Below are 25,738 nucleotides of genomic sequence, written 5' to 3' on the forward strand. Positions count from 1 at the left end.
GTCGATGGGCAAGTTTCAGAAAAATCAGTGAATAGTGTTTTTGGGGAATATATTGTGCTACGATTGCACCGTAAAACGTGCCAGTTGAATTTTGAGCTCTAGGTTTCAAATATGAGTTAAAAATGGTCTAATGAGTTAGGAAATATGATTTCTTATAATATTCGATGAAATTAAGACAGTTTGGGGAAGCGTGCCAATGGCGCGCGTAATAGCTTAAAACAGTGTTTTCTCCGAACGAATGGAGGACTCTTAATTCATCTGATCAAGCCTAATTAAAGGGGAATAGTTAATGTTAAAAATTTGAGTTTCTAAATAGGTTGTGAATTTACGGACGTTTAGTGGAATCGGAGGAAAATTCGGGCGTGAGGTGGCGGTGGACCCACCCCACTTAAGTGACTTAAGCCACATGTGCTTGGCACTATTCATGCATCACTTTCCTCCCTTCTTCTTCGTGAAACCCGCAGCCCCCTCCCCCAAAAACCCCATTTGCATTCAAATTTTCTTTTCACCATAACTTGATCATTTCTTAACCAAATCAAGTGATTTTTGTGTTGAAATTTGTTGGAAACAACCTTCTAAACACATTGGTACCACTCTTGAGCCTTGAAACCATGTATTTGGGGAGATATTGGCCATTTACAGCCACGAAATTTTGGAGAAAAAATGGTTGTCCATGGAGCTTTTTGATCTTCCATTGCTTGGAGGAGTCTTGGGTTAGCTTCTAGCCTTTGTTGTGAGTATGTTTCCATCCCATTTACATGGTTTAATTGTGATTGAATTTTTGGAAACCTAAAGCTTGATTTGATGATGTGTTGTGTTAGAGAGCTCAATTTGAAAATGTGTATTAGATGATAATGTGTTAGAATGATGTATTAGAGCTAGAAATGCGATGAAATTTATTGGTGAAAATTGATGAATTTAACTTAGAAAAATTTGATGATCATGAGAAATTCCTTGGAATGCCATAGGTTAAAATTCGATTCTTTGAGGAAAGATTGAGGAATTGATGTTGAAAAATGAATTGGATAATGATTTGTGTAGTTATATGGTGCTTAGATGGGTTGTGTTGTGCTTGGAGAGTGTTGGAATCAATGAGAAAATTAAATTGTGTTTAGAGACCTAAATGAGCCCAGAATGAAATATTTCGCAAAACGATGCGTAAATGTCGAAAAACGGAAAAACGACGATTGAACTAGCCTCTAAACAACCTAAGGGAGTGTTATAAAATGAGAAAGAAAATTTAGGAAAATAAATCTCAAATTTACACCTACATGGCCGAACCTCCAAGGGGAAAACTGGGTGATTTGGCGATTTTCGCGTTTTGATGTAATTCGACGCGAAAATGACGAACCGGCACTTGAACTGGCCTATTGACAACCTAATGAGACGTAACAAAATGAGAAAGAAAATTTAGAAAAATAAATCTCACATTTACACTACAATGGCCGAACCATCAAGGGAGGATGGGGAGGATTTTTGTGTTGTGCGTTTTGATACTATTTGACGAGTACTGATGGATGTACGTTATTGTATAGGTTGCCGTACGTCGACCTGAATCCCGAATCTTGAATCAGTGAGTTGCCCTTGGTCTGGGACCAAGTGGATTGAGGTAAGAAATTGGTTCATTGCATGTGTAATTATAAATTAACATGTATTGGTTGATCTAAGAGTGATTGGGAATGTCCTCTGTGTAGGCATTCCGCTGTGTACCGAGTTGAGGGATAAGCTGCTGCGAAGCTTGTGGAAACACGAATTAAGGTAACCTCTTGGTATTGGGGCTTGTTCCCATTTTCTGTTCCACCTTGCCAGTTGATGGTAACGGTAGGAAGTGTGTATGAATAGTATATAACACATGAGCATGCATGCATTATTGCTATGGGTACTTATGTACCGAGTCTCTGGCCAGTAGACAGTTTTATTAGCCTTCGGGCATTTTCGGACTTCCGCTGGATAGGTCTCCAGGAGGGAGTTCCAGTTGACCGCGTGTCATGGTGTGTGATCCGGGTAGGAGCACACTAGGAATGTCTTTGGCGTTTTGGTTGGTTTGGGCATCATGGTTGTGGTTTCTGTGAACACACCTTGGATGATACCCATAGGCTTATATATGCCGAGGGCGTACGTGGAATTGGGGTTACCATCCCGTATCGTCGTATTTTGTTTTCTTTATATTCCCCATTCTCTAAATCCCTTGCTATATCCCGTTTTCAAAGTGGTTGTTGTATTCTATTGATATGCATCGAAGTGAACCATTGGGTGGAGTTTTCTCCAGAACCTCTTGGTTACTGAGATATATTCGTATATCTCACCCCGTCTCGGGGCATTTATTTCAGGAGGTAGCAGTGGAGCAGGAGCCTCGGGCAAGAGGCCCGCAGAGTGAGCGATGGAGCGTTTCTTATTTTGCATTTTGTTGGCCGTGTGGCCTAGGCTAGACTTAGGGCATGAACATGTCATTTGTATTTATTAGTAGCTTCATTAGCATCTTGTTCATGCCATTTTGCCTAAGTCTAGTAGTGATGTATTTGGTTATGTTGTCTTTTAAATTAAGTTGAAATTTTAGAAGAATGTAATTTGAAGTTTTAGTTTCAAGTTGTAATTTGTAAAGCCATATTGTAATAGTATTGATGCATGTCTAATTATGATGGAAGGGCCTTAGGCCTATTTTAGGTTATGATAATATGTATGATGGAAATATGCATGAAAAAGGTGTTAGTGATTGCAACTACTTAAGAATGATTTATATGGACTCTATGTTTAATAACTATAAACTGGATTGGGTTGTAAGTGCCCCAAGGCGTTGTTGGTCCTTGTGTGTGCCACCCATTGGATTATTACTGTATTATCATGTGTTTATTAGGTACATTTGAGGTTTAAATGATCTTTTACAAATTTGGGATTATTGGAAAAACAAAGGAAACTCTGGCGAATTTTCTGTAGAATTGGCAGATTTTAGGAAAACTTCGGGAGAGCATATCTCCCTGCATAGAAGTCCCCTAGGGACGTGCCATACGCCATTTTGAAGGTTGAGATGTCCTCTACCTTGTGTCCAAGTTTGAGGAAAATCTGGGTTGATCTTCGGCCTGAAAAAAATAGAGAAACACGACTGCCCATGTGCCCCTGCACCTGAGGCAGATTCTGGACCGGATTTGGGAAATTAATTCCCGCTTCGTTTCTCCGTCAAATTAAGCGTGTGATATATCAAAATGAAGTTTGAGATGTCTAGTTTGTAGGATAAAAATGTGAGAGCAAATGTTTGAGTCTATTGAGTGCAGTAATTCGAGTAATGTGAGTGGTTTGGAGCTGTTTTGGGGTTGTTTGGGCTAATTGCTTATCCAACTTCAAACGGCGATAACCGGAGCAAATGAGCTCCGAATTGAGCGTATGATAGCTTTTTAAAAATGGAATTAAGTAAGACAAAAATATAATCTGAGAAGAAGGGTTGGTTGCGATCGGTTTGGTCGCAGAAAAATTTAGAGTGAAACATGTTCGAATTGGTAAAAACGTAAAGTTGGAAATTGGCTAAGTGAGTTTATGGGAACTCCTTAGTAACTCATAATAAATGATGTAAGTTATAAAAATAGTTGAAATAAGTCTTCCGCAAGAGTTTACGGTTACGGTCACAGCTTTTAATTATTACGCTTTTTATGATTTAAATGCTCGCGTAATAGTCGAAAAAAATTTACTCTCGTTTTTTTTAAATGAACTGCTGTGATTGTAACTGCGCTTAATATCATAATTAATGTTAACAATACCGGTACGTAACGGGCTGTTACATTTTATGGTATCAGAGCAGTTTTGTTAGGGAACTCTGATAATGAATATATAGTTGTGTTGTGTGTTGCATAGTTGTATGTAGATTCTTATCGATTACTGCATATGTGATTCCTTAGTGTGGGTCTGATCAACCCATTCCTTTGTGTTACATGCGTAGTCATCGTAAGAAGCCTGCGTGGCAACCTTGGAACACCAAATGTAAGTCCTTAGCCTGATGTTGTGGATGCAGTGTTGACTGCTCCATGGACAAGAGATGGCAGTAAGTAAAATATGAATATTATAGGACTTATGGGAAACAGACTTAAATTTTTCGTCTGACCTTGTAGATGAAATTTATAATGCTGGATTATAAGTGAAAGTTGTAAACAAATCTATGATATGTACGGTATTGCATGGATGAACCTTGTAGTACCATGAATAATAAAGATATATAATTGAGATGAGTCCATAGTATGGAAATGGTATGGGTAAAGCTTCCAAGTATGTGTGTAGTATAGTGTGTACAATGGACTTGGTGAATAGACTTCATCAAGGTGAAAGGTTTAGAACCTGTTGGATTATTGAAAATGGTGAAAAGATATGCTTAGGCATGAGTTTGAATATTTTATGTTGACTAGAAGTTATAAGTCCTTGATGGATGATGTGCACTTAAACAAAGTGAGATGGTTCATGCAGAGAAATAAATAGAATAATTGATGATTAATCCTATGGGATTTGACCACTTGAAATTATAATGTTGGTCAATTGTTAAATTGAGATGTATCGAAATATGGGATTTAAATCCATAAGGAGGTAGTATTGATTAAGCATAGGGGAGATGAATTAATTATGTATTATATGTATAAGGAAGAAGTTGATAGAATCGCCATGGATGGCATTGAACAAGGTTCATTGAGAGTATGATTGTCCGTAACGGAATATGGTCTAGCTTGACAGACATGCCATAAAGGAAACAAATGTGATTATATGTGTGCGTTAATGTGTGGAATTCTCCTTGGAAATGGCTACTTGTAGAGGTTCAGGTGTTATGAAGCATAAGAGGATTGATCCATGACGGAGGTCTCATGGAGATCTCAAAGAATGAATATCGTAAATTGAAATGGCCTAATTACTAGTGGATGTTGTAATGCATTGTGAATAAAGGAGAGAAGAGAAGAGAAGAGAGAGAAAGGGGGAGAGAGAGAAGGGTTATATATTGATCAAATTAAGACCGTCGGATCAAAATAGCCAATTAACGGTGAGATTGATTGGTAGTAAAATGGTAGTAAACCTACTTGGTTGTTACAATATCATACCCCATATTATAAATAGGAGCACAAGTTGTTTGCACCGATTTGGCATATTAAGTAAGGGTTTTATTTCTCTTATGTGACGTTAGAGAAATTTGTTATAAAACAATTCTTATATTATTCACTTCTCAGAGGGTACATGCCTTTACATATGACTTTAAGAATGAATATATAACTAATTACATATCATTACCCCATTATGCTTATATAGTTACATTTCACACCAAAGGTCATGGCAAGCAAAAGGTCACACAAAAGGTTATGGTAAGCAAAAGGTCACAACATTCTTGACTCTCAATAGTCATCTACATGTGAAACTCATGTTTTATAACACTTCTCCTTGGATGACTACACATTAAGAATATGCTTCATTAAAACCTTGCTAAGGAAAATCTTACGGGAAAAAACTTAGCGAAGGAAAAAGAGTACATTATTCATAACTGATTTACTTTCCCTAATATCAACAAATATTACATAGACCAATCTTGTGTACAAGTTGCTCCAAAGATTTAGTAGGCAATGACTTTGTGAACAAATCTGCAAGATGATCATTTGATTGAATTTGATGGACATCTATCTCACCATTCCTTTGAAGATCATGTGTGAAAAAAACTTTGGCGAAATGTGCTTAGTTCTATCTCCTTTCATGTAACCTTCCCTCATTTGAGCAATACATGCAGCATTATCTTTATAAAGTAACGTTGGTTTTCCCTTGATCAATTCTAGGCCACATGCTTCTTGTATATGTTGAATCATTGATCTTAATCATACACATTCTCGACCAGCTTCATATAGTGTTATTAATTCTGCATGATTTGAAGATGTTGCTGTCAAAGTCTGCTTTGTTGATCGCCAGTAAATTACAGTACCACCATATACGAATAAATATCCTGTTTGTGATCGTGTTTTATGTGGGTATGATAAATACCCAACATCTGCACACCCAAGTAACTCAGGCTTTGAATTCTTTTTATATCAGGTCGTGTGTTATTAGTAAAGTATATTAAAGCCCCAATTGCACTTAGATATGGTACTTCAGGACCAAGGACTTCTTCATCAGTTTCTCAAGGGAAAAAAATGATCTTTCTCAATGTTGACAGATTGAATGACCATTGGTGGACTCAATGGATGAGCTTTGTCCATGTAAAAATGTTTAACATCTTCTCTACATAGTTTGACTGATGAACAAAAATTCTATTAGATAAATGCTCGTTCAGCAGGTTGAGACAAAATTTTGTTACTCCAAGATCTTTCATTTCAAATTCACTCTTTAAATATTTTGTAGTTTTCTCAAGCTCTTCAAGAGTCCCAATTATTTTTAAATCATCAACATATACTGCAACAATGGTGAATCATGATAATGATCTTTTAATAAAAACACATGGACTAATGGGATTATTTTTGTATCCTTTTTAAATTCTTCCAGATTATTTTAGTCCATACTAGGATCTTTGTAATTTTATGGAATACATTTCTCGAGGTTTAGACTTATATTGTAAGAACCCGCACCGTTAATTAAGGAATTTAATTAATAAATTATGAAAAAATAGGAAATGATTCTATAATTGACTCTAATAATTTTTATGAGGCTTTCATGATTATAGTAAGTGAATAAGAATGCTGAAAGTCTCTTTTCGGAAGAAAAGTGCAGATACCGGTTCTGCTAGTCGGTATAAATGTGTACCGAAAAAGTATCCCGTAAAATTATAATAAATGCCTGATAATTACTAAAGTAATATGTAGGACTTGTAAAACGAGTTTCAAGTCCAAATAATGAGAACTGGTGCTAGAAACCGGTATTGGCTTTGAAAAGAGCGTACCAGAAATGTGCTCGGAAAAATATAATAAAAATATGAAAATTCTTGTAAAATTGAGTAAATTAAGAATCCAAAGTTTGGGATTAAAATGCTAAGCGTATCAATTAAAGCTAATACTGTGTGGTTAGTGTTAAGTGGACTATATATAGTCACTTGCACACAACCTTAGGCTGATACTCAGCCATTCTATGTGTGGCTTGTGTGTGTGGCTGCTGCCTCCTCTCCTTTTTCACTGTTCCATTGGGTTTTCTTCACAAAATCCTTCAAGACACCATTTTTTTATGAGAGACTTTACACCTTGAACACTTGTAGCTTGTGAGTGTTGACCTTGGGAGGGTGTGGAGTGTGTCATTTTGAGTTTGTGGCCTCTGTGGTGAGGTGAAGTTGCTGACTTTGGGGCTGTCTTCTTGGGTTTGGGGTTGTGTGACCTTGTTCTTGGCTTCTTGAGCTTCAAGAAGCCACCTTTTGGCACAAAGGGTCTAGTTTGAAGTGTATCTTCGTAGCCTTGTGAAGTCAGAACCTTGGAGTTGCATTGGAGGCTTCCTTTCTGCTTCATTTTCGAAGTTTTGAGCTCTTGAGGTGAGCCATGATCACCTAAGTATCATTTTGAGGCCTAAAACTTGTTTAATCTATTAAAAAGAGGAACTTTAACAATTTGAGTAAAAGAATGTGTTTCTGGGTTCATAACATGTTGAGTTATATCTATTTAGGGAGTCATTGGACTCCCAATCGCGTTTGGACCCTTAAATTTGAGATTATGCAGAAGTTGGCTCGAATTTCTGCATTCTGTTGAAGAAGTATTCGAATACTTTTCGTGTAGTATTCGAATACTTGTTCATCAGGTAGTCGAATACTCTTGCTGGAGTATTGGAATACTTTTCTGGGAAGAAAAGTATTCGGTTACCTTTGAAGAAGTATTCGAATACTGGAAAGTATTCGAATACTGGAAAGTATTCGAATACAGTAAAGTTTAGTATTCGGATACTGAGGTATTCGGATACTGGGGGCTTAAGTATTCGGATACTGTCGAGTATTCGAATACTTAAGTGAAAGTAATCGAATACTCTCTGGAGAGCTGGAGTATTCGAATACTACTCGTGGAGTATTCGAATACTTCCTGCAGAAACAACATGTAATTAGTTAAAATGAGTAAGAAAGACTTAATCACTTAATGTAATCTGAGTTATGATTATTGATGAGTAATTATGATATGGGCAGATTGTGATTGTGCTGTTTGTGGGCCTTGAGCTGTGTGGACTCTTGGTTTGGATAGTAGCTTACAAGGTAAACTTTCGTGTCCTCGGTTTAGCCATGTTGTGGTTCCACCATGTCCCATGGGGGTATGGTTATATGCATGTTGTGTTACATGCTTTGGATATTTGAAATGTTGTTGAGCTTTATGTGTAATGACATTTAATATGCATGTGTTGTTCCATCTTGACGGTAAGCCTGAGTATGTAGCGTCATACAAGACGGTGATCCGGGGTGGATGCAAGTGGCGTCTTGCACTATTTGTGGGTATTAGACGTATATAAATCCTGCATTTCTCTGGCCAGTAGAATAGAATTGACACACATGGCATGATTATCTGCTGCATTGCACTGTTTTAGAAATGATATTGATGAACTGCTTTTAAACTTATTTTGCACATGTAAGTGAGCTTGGGGTGGAAGATCCTTGAGGACCCCTTGTCTTACTGAGATTTCTTGTTTAGAGATCTCACCCCACGTTTGGGGAATGCTTATTTCAGGTTCCGGTAGTTTGGTGACTGATGCCTCTGGCGGCAGGAGGCCAGAGCTTAGTTGATGAAATTATGCTGTATTGCTGCCATGACTAGATATGGATGCTGTTTATGTTTTCCGCTATTTATGATTATGTGGTTGTTGAGACTGATGTTAGGCGTGTTGCCTTATTTGAGTGAGCGTGGGATTGTCCATGACACTTTATGTTAGTACTTTTAGATTGGAGTTGTATAAACTGTTAGATGGTCCGGCCTACGTTGTTGTAGTTCCGTGACTAGAGCCACACTTATATTATCTATGTTATGAGGTATTTTCAGTTAGCTGTTTTATTGCAATTGCATACAGGCAATGTTTTATTAATTGATTAATAAGCAAGTTGGTAATAATAATGACATCATAATTGAAAAGAAAAAAATATTCCGCATTTTTAATTAAGCGCTGCTTAATACGATAGTATGATAACATTACCGGATATATACGGGATGTTACATATATGCTTTAGGCATTTTTAGTCCTTCAGGGACCTTCATATAGACATCATTCTCTAATGATCCATATAAGTAAGCAGTGACAACATCCACAAGCCTCATTTGGAGTGCTTCAAGGATTGCAAGACTAATTAAAAATCTAAATATAGTTGCATCCACTACAAGGGAATATGTTTCTTGATAATCAACTCTTGGCATTTGTGTAAAACCTTGTGCCATAAGTCTTGCTTTATACCTTACAATTTGATTTTTCTCATTCATTTTTATCACAAATACCCATTTGTAGCCTCCAGGTCTTACATTATCCGGAGTCTGGACTACATGTCCAAAAACTTGGCGTTTCTCAAGTGAATTTAATTCTGCTTGAATCGCATCTTTCCATTGAGGCCATTTATTTTATGTCGACATTCGTCAATAGTTTTTGGCTCACAATCCTCTTCATTAATTACATCAATTACTATAGCATATGCAAATATGTCATCAACAACTATTTCATTTCTATTCCATCTTTCCCCATTTGAGATATAATTAATTGAGATCTCATCCATATTTTTAGGTGCCTGATCCTCTTCCAGAGTTTCAATATCATCATTAGCATATATTTTTGGTTGTTCCATTACCTCTTTTAGGGTATGGACAATTATATTATCACCAATTAATTTATTCGGTTCTCTCATTTTTCTTGGGTTTGTATCTTTAGACCCAATTGGTCTTTCATGTTTGCAACAAATGTTAGACTCATTTGATATTGCCGTAGTGGACTTATGAATGTCAATTCGAGCAGGTGCATTTAAAGCTGGTATATGTGATTTTGTTACCCTTCTTGTATTAGCAAATGCATCTGGCAGTTCATTTGCAAATCGTTGCAGGTGGATAAAATCCTTTGAACTTCTTGTTCACATTGACTAATATGTGGGTCAAGATAAGATATTGATGATGTATTCCAAGCTATTTCTTGTTTTTCTTGCTTTTATTTTTCCCCACCTAAGATCGAAAATATTGCCTAATCAAATTGACAATCAACAAAGCGTGTTGTAAAACTATCACTAGTTAATGGTTTTAAATATTTAATAATTGATGGATATTCAAAACCAACATAAATTCCTAATCTTCTTTGTGGTCCCATCTTTGTTCTTTGTGGTGGGGCGATTGGAACATTAAGGCACAACCAAAAAAATTTAAATGAGGCAAGCTTGGTTCTAAACTAGAAACAAGTTGTGATGGGGAATATTTATGATAAGCGATTGACCTTAATCTAATAACTGCAGCAACATGTAAAATGGAATAACCCCGAACCAGAAGATGATAATCTAGATTTCATGACTAATGGTCTAGCAATTAACTGTAATCTCTTGATGAAGGATTCTGCTAGTCCATTTTGTGTATGAGCCACTGGATGCTCAACAATAATCCCATTTGACATACATTAATCATTAAATGTTTGGGATGAAAATTCTCCAGCATTATCAAGCCGCATTTTCTTAATTATATAATTTGGAAATTGAGCTCTTAAGTAGTTATTTATGCTAGAAGTCTAGCAAATGCAACATTCCGTGTTGACAAAAGACATATATGTGACCATCGAGTTGAAGCATCTATTAGCACCATAAAATATTTAAATGGTTCACAAGGAGGAGTGATAGGCCCACAAATATCTCCTTGAATTCGTTCTAGAAAAGAAGGAGGTTCATTTTTAATTTTATTCATGGAAGGCCTAGTAATCATTTTTCCAAGAGAGCAAGCTCCACATGTAAAATCTTTTGATAACAGAATCTTCAAGTTCTTTAGCGGATGCCCATATGAATTTTCAATAATTCTTCTCATGATACGAATTTTTTGGGTATCATTTTTTCTAATACGAACACAAAATAATTTTTTTTCCCTAATCAACCCTGAAGATGATTTTTAAGTCGTATCGCGTCGACCATAACCTATTTTGACACTCTTCCATAGAGATAGGCTTGCTATTGCATCCTATTTTCTTCTCGCAAAATAGTTTTGGCCAAGTTTCTATCGTGAACCAATTTCGAGTCAAGGGCAAAATGGGTCGTGACTCCCGGTTCATCATGCAAAATCTTATATTCAGTCCTAATTCACCAAATTCACAATAGGTTTTTTTAATCGTAGTCTCAAATTTTTTTGATTTATTGGATTGGGATTTATTAATACATAAAAAATTTCTTTATCAAAATTTTATTATATATATATATATAAAATATGAATTTAAATATTTATAAATATGATATAAAAATAAAAATATATTTTACATATATAATTTTATCAAATATAAATGATAAATACATATGTTTACGATTCAACAAGAATTTTATTTATTTATTTCAACTGTTATTTTGAATCATTTCAAATAAAGATATTTTATTCTCTATTTATAATTATGTGTTATTTATTCTTTTATGATATTCGTAATAAACGTAAATATCAAATTAAAATATGTACAAATTGAGTTAAAATTTCATTTTTAAAATAGAATCAAAATTTTCAGAAAAGAATATAAAATTTTAAAATAATTTTTTCTCTTCAAGATTGAAAATGAAATCTTAAAAATCCATACAGATTAAAAATAAAAATAAAAAAGGTTATCTTCCTTCTTTAGTTTTCAAAACTTTAAAATTATATAACCTAATTTGAATTCATATTATTTAATCATTATATGAAATCTAACTTGAATTTTTACAGTTTCATGACACTGTTAGATGTTTTGACTTCATTTATTAATTAACATCAAAACTAAATAAGCTGTGGGATCTAATATCGTGTATATAAAACCACCTGTTCTGTCTGGAGCAGCACTAAATTAATATGGAAGAAAAACTAAATTCTTTCTTCTAGTCCATGCTTTGTATGTATAAGCGACTTTTGATATTATTGGCCTTTTCCACGATCATTTGGATAAATTCATGTTCATACCTGCAAAAGTACAACGCCTTTTAAATCATTGGTGCACATAATTTTCATTTACATTCTCTAAGTCAGAATTTATTTAATCAAAAGCATACATAAAATTAAGCTTCACTAAATTTTCTTCACAAAAACAGATTGTGACAAAAAAAAAAAAAAAAAACAGAATACCATATATCTGAGGATATTCCTCGTCGAAGTTACAATTAAAATGACAATCAGAAGATCAGATTTCATGCTTAAACATTTCATGGATCTTCAAAATGAGGTATATATCGAGTAGTTAATAATTATATTATTAACAGCTGGTACTAGTTGACTATACATTAATTATGGAACTTAAGTAAAAGTATAATTGAAAAGATACCACATACCCGGTTTCGAAATGCTCTCCTTTTAAGTGGGTGACTTCAGACAAAGCTGACCTCCATTTCTTCATCTTGTCAGGGTCATTTCCAAACCTGTTTTCATGTGCGGCCATTGCTTTGCCGTAACTATTATTCTGATACCTGACATCGCTGGGTTCCACTTTATAAAAGATTGGCCAAACCAGTTGATTCTTCATCTTCTTACACTCAAGGATCTTGACGAGCTCATCAAGACACCAGGTGGAATTAGCAAAGTTTTCAGAGAAAACGATAATTGAAAGCCTTGAATCTTCAATTGCTTTAAAAAGAGATTGTGAAATTTGGTCTCCACCCTCCAATCCGTCGTCATCCATGAATGTCTTGAATCCGTCCCTGCACAAAGCATGGTAGAGAAAACCAGTAAAAGAGTAGCGAGTATCTTGTCCTCTAAAACTGAGAAAAACTTGGTAGCGGGCCATTGAATGTCTCAGATTGTCTAATGTTGCATGGGTTTTCTTTTCAAGGAAGAACCCACATCTTTAATTGCAAGAAGCAACCCTTTACATTCAAAAGCAACTTCACGTGCCACGTTTACTAGGTTGGATGAGGACTCATCATCATACATGCCGGAATGCATTTTGAAAAACAACCAAGCTTCCTCTTCAGATAAGGGATGCAGAGGAATCTCCTTTTGACACTCATACTTGTTGGTAACGTGTGATCAAGAGGACCTTGCACTGATTGTCATCACAAGGAATACCTATATCCTCTAGCTCAAGCTTTGCCCGAACATCATCCAATATCACAAGAACTCGTTTCTCAACTTTTAGTTTATGATATAGTCTTCTTGCTCTTCCACTTTCACTATTTTCATGGAATATCAGACCCAAGCAGTCAGCAATTTCGCCTTGAATGATCGCAGTTGGTTTTTCGGACACAGTGGCAAATACAATTTTATCAACAATCCTCGTATATTTGGCTTCCTCACCCACTGTTTTCACCAACTTCGTTTTACCAGTGCCCCGCTTCCCATAAAATCCAGTTATATAGCTACTATCATCTTGTAGTGCCTCCAAAAGTTGATCTGAAGCCTTTTTTGTAGACTGGAAGAACACAAAATTATGAGGATACCTAAAATGAGAAGGGAAGTTCTCAATATCTGGAATTGGTGTTGGGAGGTTATGTACCGTAGTTAAAAATTTATACAAAACCAGAGAGTCCATGCACCGTTGCACTCGTTTGTTCAACCCATGTCTCTTCACATTAGACCATCGCCATTGGAAACAACTGCTGTCACGCTCGCCCTCCATCTCTCGTCGGAGTGCGTCCGCTTCGTCTAGCCAATACTGAACTTCTGGAGTGATTATTCTTTTATCTTTTTCTAATTCATAAACTCTCTCCTCCAATTTTGATCGAAGTGCAATGAGCTCTTCCATTTGAGCAAAAGCAACCTGGCAAAATAATCAATTTAAGTCTTGATCCACATGCATATTAATGGCATTCTATTCATGCAATAAACAAAAATAAATTAAGTCAACGAAAGTGACATGCAGATATAAAATGAACTTCCATTGAAAATTAGAAATCGAATACAGTTGTGCCTTCAGTTACAATGTTCGACCAATCTAGCTAGATCTCAATCCGAAAAGGAACAAACTCGGGAAAATATATAATACTGAAAATGGTAATAACTAGACAATGATATAGCTTTTGATAAAATGGACTATAGTAGATCCAGCGTGCGAAATTATGTTCTTCCGTATTGATAGAAAAGCATGATCTCTTTTAAAAAATACAATGATAAGATTGTATACAACGAACCTTTACTCCTACCCTCGCAAATCCCGAAGTCTTATGTACTTGGGGTTGGCCCATTTTTTTTACCTCTTGTATAATTTAAATTCAGTTTTCTATATTAACTATATTCTTAAATACCTTCCTCGTCACTATTGAATCAGAACAGTCAAAACGGACCAACCCGCACATGCTAAGGCCAAAAGGCTGGCAAATAAAATACTCATATAGCCCCAGATGTCAAATATCAATTACTCGTATAAATATTCAAATAATATACAAAAACCCATATGGATTAATCATTTGTCGTTAATCAAAATTTTGACTTAATTTCACTTCTGAAAAATGTTCTTTTTCTTTGTACTGCATACGGACCAAATATTGTTACATTTTCTGAGCGTTCTGAACTTAAATAAATCTTCAACAGTCTCCTCTTTCAAATATATAGAGGCAGCTCCCATACCTGACCTTGAAATGATGCAGATTTCAATAATGGTTATTAAGCAAGAAAATGAATAACACTATAAAGTCTCCCGTGCATTACTAGTAATCTGTTTATTTTTCTCCTTATATGTACCTAATCTACTTAAAGCGGAGCAAGGTGGTTCATGAAAAGAAAGAAAAGGAAAAAATGCAATAAACTTCCGCAGATGCATTTAAGGTTTACTCAAATGATCCTATTTTTGTTTCCGTTCTTTTGCTTTCAATTTTACAGGTAAGAAAATCTTTCCTTTTGCTTCTTCTCTTTTTGCGATTCTTTTTTTTTTTTGAAACGGAAAAGAAGTCTTTTTGCGATTCTATAACAACTGTTTTTCTAAAAATTTATCCAAGAGTCACATCATCCCAAACCCCCAAATGAAGCATATGAATGTGTATCTCTCTTACAAGTAAGTAATTTATCAAAAAGTTCCTCCTAATTTGAAATCAAATGCGTCAATACAAATTTCTTCCAATTCATTAATTTCACAAACATATAGAACTGAAGACAGTCTTAAAGGTTCCTCCCAAATCACTGACAACGTTAAAAGACAGACAAAAAGATCAGAGAACAGAGAAAAAAAATAAAAAATAAAAAAGACCAAGAAAAAAATAAAAAATAAAAAAGACCAAGAAAAAAATAAAAATTGAAAAAGACCAACCTGAGTACAAAATTGATAGTTCCACTTGATCTTGGAGAGAACAGCCTTGTCCTTCTCGGATAGTTGTACCTGCCACAAAAAAGAAAAAGAAAAAATAAGAAGAAATTCTTATATAATCAAAGCCAATAAAAAATAAGGTTGACTCTTTACTTAAAATAAAAAAATAAAAAAAAGTAAGGTTGACATATCAAAATGGGTTTAATGTTGTTTATAATTTGCGTCAGAAAAAAAATTTCAAATGGATTCTACTAAAAAAATTTCCCCTCTTCTCTTTATAATGGACTATTCATTTTTATGTGAGTATGGTAAAATAATTTTTTCTGAAAGAAACATTTTTCTCTATCAAAAAACAGTGAAAAAAGATCAACCATCAAAAACACATCCTAACTTACAATGTGGCTGATCACTCTGTAAAAATGAATTATTTTTGTGACCATTTGTCAAAAAATAAAAAAAAATAGTTTGTGTAAGATTCTTCGTATGAAGGGGGAAAATGGAAGTGGTATAAGGAATATAGTGTGATTAAGGGTCCGTTTGGATGAATTTTTTTCTCTTCAAAAGTTGTTTTTTTCTCTTCAAAAGAGCACTTTTCATTTTTAGTGGTTTGGACGTCTCTTTTTAAAAAAAACAAAAATCACACAAAAAGTCATAAATCTATTTTTTTCAGAAGCTAAAAATTTTAACTTCTAAAAAAAGTAAAAGTCAAAAACTAAATATTTTTATAAAAACATAAATAATTTTAACTTCTGTAAAAAACACTTCTAAATTAAAGAAGAGATAAAAATATTTATCAAAATAAAAAAAGAAGAGATAAATTTTTTATTTTTTTTAGAAGGTGAAACAACGGGGCGACCTGCAGTTAGTCCAGTTATTAGGCAACGTTCCTTTATGGGTTCGAATGTTCCTCATAACCGATTAAGATCCATTTTTTGTCAACTTTCTAGCAGATCTCTCTAATTGCTTCTAAGATGACAAAAAATAAATGAAGCAGGATAAATCCAGTGCCACATATTATTCTTTCAAAAAAGATCTGTATAATCTAAAAACGAGTGGAATCTCCATTTATGGGAGGGAAGCTTGATAGGAAAAAAGAAAGAAAGATTGATCCTGAGAGTGACACTTCTAACTCTCTTTTTTCTTATCTACAATTCTGTTCACAATCTCATATATATTTTTTAACGTGGATATTTTTGAAATAATTAAGAGTAAAAAATACTGAATAAAAACATTAAATTTATTTAATAATTTTATTACTGTGTATTTTTTAAATATTTTTTCTGTAAACATATTTTTTAAGTATTTATTAACATAAAATGTTTTTGTTAAAAAATATTTTTAAATTTGAAAATGTTCTTATATTATAACATTTATTTAATATATCTTATGGTAACTTTGTAATTGTTTTATTTTAATAATATATTATTCATATAATCAAAATAATACATATTAAATATATAAATTTAAAATAAGAACATAATTAATAAATAAATACGAAGATTTCAAAAAAAAAAAATTAACGTATATTAAAAAACCGAGGAAGAGAGGAAGGGGAGGAGAGAGAAAAGATGTGGGAGGAAGTGAAGAGAAAGAAGGAAAAAAAAAGGGTTTATTTTATATCGCAAATATCAAAATAAGATTTTTTTTCCCCCCGAGAGAACATAGCGTAGTTTGTAAACAATCTCATAAAATTATTTCTCCAGCCGCTTTACGTACAGCAACGACAAGTGTATGGTTATAATTCCCCACATTTAATGTTCTCATCCTTTGTATGGTTATGATTTCCCGCATTTAATGCTTTCAAGTATAAAATATATATATGGCAAATATTTGATTGCTGCAAGTACAGCAGCTACAGAAATGTAAATCCCTATATATATATATAGGTAAAATTATTTCTGCAGCCGCTTTACGTACATCAACGACAGGTGTATGTTATGATTCCTCACATTTAATACTTTCATCTTTTGTATGATTATAGTTTTTCGTATTTAATTCTTTCAAGTATATACATGACAAGTATTTAATTGCTGTATAAAAGCCCTCACTAGTAGTTGTGGATTTAATGTTGAAAAATAATTAGAAGTAAAAGAAATAAAGTCACCTTTAGTGAAAAAGAAGTTAAAATGACAATTAAGGGATAAAAATGCGGGTAAACAAAGTTACCCGAAAAGTGAAAGTAAAGTTAAAAATATGATAAGAAAAATATTCTAGTCCATGGGTAAAGTTTAGTAATGACTAGAGGTGTGTAGTTAGATAAACCTTTACTCAGTTGAATTTAACTTGACCTATATAAGTGACATTTCTAAAAAACTTACGATTCATTCTTATTTCTCCTCGCGGACGACAGTGGCAAAGAGAAGGAAAATGGAAGTTTGAAATCAAATCTTCCAAGGATCATAACTTGAGCTAGAGACCTCCAAATCACTCCGTTCCAAAGCCAAACTTGTGATAAATTTCGAGAGGAATCCATTGGTACTAGTATTTCTGGGTGAGTTTCACTGTAGAGAGATCTTCCTCATCTAAGATTTCGGATTTCATGGATAATGGAGATTTTGATGGAGCTTGAAGTAAGCCTTCCCCTTCGTTCTAGGTAAGTTTATATTGAGGAATCCTGGTTTTCTTTGAGTTTTGAGGAAGATTGAATTTAAGTTTTCATTTTGAAAGTTTGGTTTGATTGAGCATGTTAGAGCTTAATTGAGGCTTGGCTCATGTTGAGAAAAGTGTTCAGATGAAGATTTTAACGGTGAAAATGTATTTGGAAAAATTGAGATACCGTATTTTTGAATAGTGACGTATATGAATAGTACCGTATATGTGAATAGTGACGTATACATGAATAGTACCGTAGAGATGAACAATACCGTATGTATGAATAGTTAAGAAATATTTGATAAGTAAAAGATGAAATCAATAAATGGTATGTCTGGTTAACTACTTGGCTTTGAACCATTTTATTGATATTTGTATGGATTCCCTATTCTAGGTGCGCCTAAGAGTCTTGTTGAGGATCCTACATCAGAGAAGGCTTGGTAACTCGGTTGTTGGGTAGGCCATCTATACAACTTTGAGAGGTAAGCTCTATGTTTATGGGGTTCGCTCCTACTTTGTGTTCTGCCATAGTGTACGGACTGTGGTCAGGTTGCATGATATGTATGAGATATATGATATAGATGCATTCATATAAAGCTATATGATGATGTGATTTGATATGTTTTGATGTGTTTACTTTGATATCTTTTGATGTGTTTACTTTGATATGTTTCGATATGATTTCTGTAATGATTTCTGGACATTGATTTGTTTATGCACTGATGTCCGCTTGGAGTCCTCCCTTGGGACTGACTGTGTATATATCTGTTACATGTTGAGTTCCGCTTGGGGTCATCCCTTGGGAACATGTGCACTGATTTTCGCTTGGGGTCCTCCCTTGGGATTGATCGTGTACACTCTGTTCTGTGATGATATTTGGCCATTGATCCTATGTGCACTGAAGTCTGCTTGGGGTCATCCCTCAGGACTGATAGTGTACATCTCTGATGTGTTTTTGGTTCCGCTTGGGGTCCTCCCTTGGGAACATGTACGTTGATTTCTGCTTGGGGTCATCCCTTGGGAATGACTACGTACATCTCTGATATGATATGCTTTGTTCTGATGTGATTATTGTGATGATTTTTGTATATGATATTTGTTACGTGCGTTGATTTTCGCTTGGGGTCATCCCTTGGGAATGACTGTGTACGTCTCTGATAAGTTTTGTGTATATACTTTGTTTAGTTATGATATTTGATTATATGATATGTTATACGAGATGTTCAGTATAGTATGATATATGATGTTTTGTATATTATGTATCTGACTGTCTTGCAGGAAGTGAGCCCAGGGTATGGAGAGTTCTCTATAAACCTGGAGCTTACTAGAGATTCTTCTCTAACCTCGTTTGGGGATATAATTTTAGGAACACAGTTAATTGAAGAGCCCTAATGGGACAAGGACACTACCCGTGGCTAGAGGTACTAGTATGAGGATATGGAGTTTTGGGTAGCCGGAGGTTACTATTTATTATAGATGTGATTTTTGGAAAACATGTACTGTTGTATAGTGTTCTATTCATTTGGTGATCATGATGTCTGATCTTTTATTTTGGATATGGCCTGTATATGTTTTGTACATGTCTTTCAGTTGGATGCATGTACATTTGAGTATTCAGGCATGTTGATATGATGATGTAGTATTCAGTTTATGTTTATGTGTTGAATTGCATATTGTTAGACATAGTGGCACGGAGCCAAGTTATGCATGCGCCCATGGATGAGTATATGATCCTATATGGATATCTGGTATGTCTGAAAGTATATATTGTATAAATTGTTTATCAGGTACCTTGAGAGTGGGATTTGCAAATCTCCAGTTGCCCGATTTACAGAGGTTACTCTGTCCGATTTTCGTCTCCGTCAAATAAGAATTAAGGTAGAAGAAGTATGCAATGTGATATGTCATGTGAAAAAGGATTAAAGAAAAAGAAAAAAAACTTAGCTCTTATTTTCGTAAGTTAAATCCTCTGCTGTTTTTATTTGTATCATATGTATATTAATTGAACCAGCTCGAAACGAAAATGTTACATGCTGCGTATCCGGCAGCTGCAAAATATAAACCATGTATGTATATAATTTCTTCTCCGTATTGAGAACGCTAACAGCGGCGTGTTTTACGGAAGGAAATTTCTCAGTTGGAAAATAAAATTAGTAAAGAGAATAACGGATAAGTTGAGACATCGACCATTGTGCCACCATTTGACATATTATTTACAGTATATGTCACGGTGACTCATGAGAAGGAAGGAGCAGTCTACCAGCAAAACCGCGTAGGTCCCGCCTAAGAAATCATTTTCTTTTACCACATATCCACATTCTTTATAATTTTACACATGCAGATGCAGGTCAAGCAAGAATGATGAAAAACAGAAAAATATTTTTTTTTGTTAGTACCATGTTCACAAAACCTATTATGATATATATAATATATGGGCTTTAGTTTTGTCATGTTACATGAATAACTTTTTTTTTTTCTACAAAGAAAAGACAAACTAGATAATAATAAAGAAAGTGAAAGATGCACTCTTTTCAAGGATTTTGTGTTGTCTCAAGTGGTTGCATGACACCAGTTTTTTTCCTACAACATTATTCTTATTTATCCCATAATATATATTATGAAATATTTTCATATCCTAACCACTTATTCAAGGATCCTTTGAAGGATAATTACTCAATTATTCTAACAATATGAAACAGTAAGGCTATTAAGGATAGAGTCTCTATCCCAACAGAAAGGAAATTGAATCTTACTACAACTGAGAGATTTACACAAGCCCAAGAGGTAACCGTTATAAATAAGAGGTTAAAGATCCCATCCACAATGTGCACACACCCACATCTTGACTATAATAAGTCTATTGCTTATGCACAATGATGGAGATATTGGCTATAAGCCAACGAAGATACCTATTCATAGAATATCTCTGAGCGCATACCATACGGTATAACAATACGGTCTTTCCCGGACCGAACAATATATATACTTAAATGACAATTGTTGTTTGTTTTCAAAATCTATTCGACAAATAATTTAATTATGAATATTTGACAAATTTTTTCTTTTGTATTTATAAATTAATTATTTTGTGTTTCATTTAATTTGTTATTTATATTCTGATGTATGTGAATAATAATATTTTGTCGTAATTATAAACTTAATTGTTTAGTTAAACATACTTATTTGTATTTCAAAGGTTATAATCAAATTAATTTTAATTCAAATAAAATTTATATAGAGTTAGTTTCAAAGTAGTTTGAATCAAATTAAATTTTAATTCGTTTTATTTTTATTTTTATATGTGCTTAGCTAATTAGTTCTATCGGATGTTACGTTCTACTGGTTTTGGAATTGTCAAACACCTTAAGTTAATATAAAAAATTAACACTCATTATTATTTAAATGATTTATAGGAAACAGGTTATTTGATAAGAGTGATATTATCAATTAATTTTCTTGTCCGAAGTGGGAACGGCGGTGTGAGGGAGGTGCATGTGAGGGATGCTTAGAACTTAGAAGATGACAAGAAAATAGTACAATGGAGAAGAAGGGGACAACACCATGCATTGTCATCAGTGTTATTTTATTTTCAACTTGGGTGAGTACTGTATATGGTAGAACCTCATCTTCACCCTCCTACCTAATTATTTGTCAAATCCCTTTTCTTTTAGTGTTAGCACTCTGCGTGTACTCTAGACTTGGTTATCACATCATTAGGAACATGATGACGAATGAAGGCGCCATTGCAACCCCCTACGACGTGTTTCTCAGTTATAGCAACGATACCCGCCTGAGCTTCACAGCTAATCTCTACCATACTTTGCGCGACAAGGGAATCAAGACATTCCCCGTAGATGATGATGACGATGACGAAGACGATAGTGATGAGCTACTCAGGCGTGTCAAAGCATTGGAAGAATCAAGGGTTTCGATTGTTGTTCTCTCCAAAGACTATGCATATTCCATGCGGTGTCTTGATGAACTTGTCAAGATCATTGACTGTAAGAAGCGCATGGGCCAGCAGGTTTGGCCGATCTTTTACGGAGTAGATCCATCCGATGTAAGATATGAGAGAGGTAGCTATGGCCAAGCCATGGTAGCACATGAAGATATGATCAACAAAGACTATATGAAAGTGCAGGAATGGAGGACATCTTTGTCTGAAGTCGCCAACTTAACTGGATGGCAGTTGAAAATTGGGTACGTGCATGTAATACTTTTAGCCCACCAAGTTCCATAATTATTGTATGCTTTTTTATGGTTTGGATAATGCCCATGTGTAACGTAACCTTTTGCTAGGTCTAGAAATGAAGAGAACAGTAGCAAGAGAAGAAAAGATTACCGAGAGAATAATAGAAGAAATGATGATTCCAGAGGATAGAAAGAGAGAATAGGAGAGAGGGAAATTACTTGACAATTCTTGCTTGCTTTCATTATCCAATTCATGCCTACATATACCCTCAAAGGATTGTTACACAACATCCTAACAACTTGTGTAGAATATTCTAGAATTACTAATACTTGGGCATGTGAGATGCTATTGCTACATTCCATCGCCCTTCAAACCAACCTCGTCCTCGAGGTTGAGTTATAACAATACCAGGATCAAAGATAAAAATACAAAATATTAATGGTGGAGAAAGTAGAGAAATGATTCCAAATCCTCTAGCTTCAACCAAAGAACTTAAAGTGAATCCACCTATAAATCTAGCATCCTTTGTCACCTTGTGTTCTCCCCTGGTCATCACTTGATCTATGCATTCTCCCCTGGTTTTCAAATTCAATAGGGTACCCAATGTAGACCCCGTTCCTAGGCCTAGAGATTGGCACCCTTGAAAATTCTGCAAGCAATCGCGGGGTACATCACAAGATTTACCCTTACCATCATAATGAAATGCAACAAATTTTCCAATAGCACCATGTTTCTTGAGCACTTTGGTCATAGTTAAAAACAAGTCAATTGTCACACTTCTGCAGCATTTTCCAGTTAACTTGAACCCAACAATACCAGAGAATAACATGCTGATATGCTGGCCAAGCATTGCTGCCTCTGCTACCATACCCCAAAAAAGCAATCCATAATTGATTGATCGAGAAGTACTGTCAAAATGAACTATATCACCCAACTTAGTAGTTACAATAACAGAGTCACCATATGAACGAGCTACATTTTCAATCTTATCGTTTTCTCCCACTATAATGTCATAAACATATACTTCTTTCATGATTGTGCATGCTCGTGCCAATATATCATTTTCTCTTTTCTTGTATAGCAATGCCTCAGTCTCTGGGTTCCAGAAAATCAAGATTAGAGTTGCATGATGGGCATATATTGCAGCACCAAGTGCCCGAATAGAGACCTTGAAGAACCATTTCTGAGAGTAAAATTGATCATTATAAGGTGTTGAATTTTCACCTGTGAGAAGCACATCATCGTTTTTTCCAACCAGACCAATGACCTTGTAAACCTCTTTATATAATCTTCGAGTCAAAAGCTCACTTCCTATCAAGTTTTTAAACATGGAGATAACCAAGCGACTATAATCCAAAATCATTTGAAGAGTTTTCACTGTGAGACTACCTCTGAAACGCAATACCAAGAATATTCCAGTTGCACATTTAGACATAACATTGAATTGTGAAAGTGAAGGTCGGAATAGGATATATGAAAGACAAAACTTCACTGAAACAATAAAATGGATGTTCATTGGAAATGAGTGGCAGACTCTGTAACACCCCGTTCTAGAATCGGTTTGTTAACATCGCATTATGATATTAAGCGCAGTTACAATCACATGGGTTCAATTAAAATCCGGATAAATTTTTCATTTTAAAACATACCGAACTTATAATACCCAATTTCGTGATCATAACCATATTACCTTGCGGAAACAGATAAATTAAGCTTAACATCATGTTCACTTTCCATTTTTAAACCATTAATTTACTTCTTATTTATTTCACAACTTCTACTATATTGTAGGTTTCTTCATTAGCTACTCGTGGCTTCAAACCGCGCTCCAATCGGAGCACTGTAGCCCAAGTTATGACAATTAGAAGCAACACCAGAGAGTGTTGGTCACAGGCCCCGCGCGCTTCAGCGCGCTACCGGGCGCTCAAGCGCGCGCTACCGGGCGCTCAAGCGCGCGCTACCGGGCGCTCAAGCGCGCGCTATCGGGCGCTAAAGCCTCCATCTGGGCGCTTAAGCGCACAGAGGCAGGAAGCATCAGGTATTTCAGTGTAGATGGGCGCTTAAGCGCGCATCAGGGCGCTCAAGCGCGCTATCCTGGGCGCTTAAGCTCCCATTGGGACGTTTTAGCGCGCAGAGACAGAAGCATCTCCTCCTTCAGTGGCTAAGGGCGCTCAAGCGCGGACCAGGGCGCTCAAGCGCGCAACCCTGGGCGCTTCAGCCCCACCCTGGGCGCTAAAACACGAGGGGACAGTAAGCATCCCAACTTTCTGCAGCAAAGGGCGCTTAAGCGCGAGCCAGGGCGCTCCAGCGCGCAATCCTGGGCGCTTAAGCCCCCACTTGGGCGCTCCAGCGCGAGGAGGCAGAATGCATTGGCACTCGCAGGGGCAGCAGGGCGCTTGGGCGCGCTCCTGGGCGCTTAAACGCGCTGCCAGGGAATTCCAATTCCCACATTTTTCAAGTCCAAGCCTAGGGGAAGATGCATCCCCATTACAAACCCCAATTGTCCATGCCTCAACACTAAATCCTAGCCCTCATCCAACCTCTCCTCATGAGATTTAGCTAGAAATTGGGCAGCATGACCTTTGTTTTCTCATCGTTACCAATTTAAACAAAGGGTACCTAATTGATTTTCAGCCCAACCAATTCAGCAACTCAATACATAACAAGCATGCATATATTGAATTTCAAGTAGGCATCATTTACATTACATATTCTTTACAAATCATGGAACTTAGCTTACAAAACACTATGATCATTCCCTTGGCTCCCATCAACAAAAGGTGTAAGGTTATCAGAGATATGGGTTACTCTCTCTCTCTCTCCGTGTGTGCGTGTGGTTGTTGAGGTTTTGTTTCCAGTTTGGATGTTGTTTTGTATTTTGGGTAACTACATATATATATTTTTGTGAAGATTAAGTAGTCAAATTTAATTTTATTATTTTGATGAAATAAATTCTGAAAATTGTGTATGAATGTATTAAAAGGCCTTGTGCTTTTATAGGTACGAATATAAATTTATCCAAGAAATCATGGCGATCATGAAGCTTCTCCCCGCCCACACGTCCTGCGATATTTATGTCAGTTTTAGCGGTAAGGATAACCGCGGAAGCGGCATGAATAATCTAAATTATGTTTTGCGGGACTGGGGAATAAAGGCGCTCATGGATGACGGTGAATTCAAGACTACTGGCGACTCAATTTCACACACTGATTATAAAGAAGCATTGGAAGAATCAAGGATTTCAATTGTTGTTCTCTCCCAGGACTATGCACATTCCACGTGGTGTCTTGATAGACTTGTCCAGATGCTTGATTGTAGAAAGAGGAAGGACCAACAGGTTTGGCCCATCTTTTACGAAGTAGTTTCGTCCGATGTAAAGAATCAGAGAAATATGTATGGCAAAGCCATGGAAGCACATAAAATTAGGTTCGGAGAGAACTCCGAGAAGGTGCAGAAATGGAGGTCAGCTTTGTCTAAAGTCGCCAGCTTAAAAGGATTGGAGTTCAATACCGGGTACATATATAGTATATACTTTCAGTTACTCTTTGCTAAGTTCCATAACTGAAATTATTTTACTAGTATTAGTTGTTAAAAATATGACTTGAAGGGCTTTGATTAGGAAACTGGTGCATTTATGCTTTCAAATTTCAA

At 35.5% G+C, this 25,738-nt stretch overlaps 2 protein-coding genes, 1 long non-coding RNA gene and 1 pseudogene across 3 annotated transcripts; 3 read left to right on the forward strand and 1 right to left on the reverse strand.

Moving 5' to 3' along the window:
• The first annotated feature begins 626 nt into the window (after positions 1-626).
• On the forward strand, positions 627-2,413 carry LOC133313099 (uncharacterized). The gene is made up of 4 exons (XR_009751761.1): positions 627-737; positions 1,536-1,609; positions 1,695-1,758; positions 2,331-2,413. It is a non-coding gene; the product is annotated as an uncharacterized LOC133313099 (long non-coding RNA).
• A 7,047-nt stretch (positions 2,414-9,460) lies between these two features.
• Positions 9,461-13,809, reverse strand: LOC133313121 (uncharacterized; annotated as a pseudogene).
• A 7,810-nt stretch (positions 13,810-21,619) lies between these two features.
• Positions 21,620-22,276, forward strand: LOC133313122 (disease resistance protein RPV1-like). The gene is made up of 2 exons (XM_061514452.1): positions 21,620-22,095; positions 22,195-22,276. Exons 1-2 carry the CDS (start codon positions 21,620-21,622, stop codon positions 22,274-22,276), a joined length of 558 nt encoding a protein of 185 aa, XP_061370436.1.
• Positions 22,277-25,115: 2,839 nt separating this feature from the next.
• Positions 25,116-25,652, forward strand: LOC133313123 (TMV resistance protein N-like). The gene has a single exon (XM_061514453.1). It carries the CDS (start codon positions 25,116-25,118, stop codon positions 25,650-25,652), a length of 537 nt encoding a protein of 178 aa, XP_061370437.1.
• The last annotated feature ends 86 nt before the right edge of the window (positions 25,653-25,738 follow it).

This window comes from Gastrolobium bilobum, unplaced genomic scaffold, assembly GCF_033153095.1.
Source record: "Gastrolobium bilobum isolate Gb01-03AN ecotype WA unplaced genomic scaffold, APGP_CSIRO_Gbil_v1 utg4070, whole genome shotgun sequence".
In the NCBI taxonomy this organism is placed as follows: Eukaryota; Viridiplantae; Streptophyta; class Magnoliopsida; order Fabales; family Fabaceae; genus Gastrolobium; species Gastrolobium bilobum.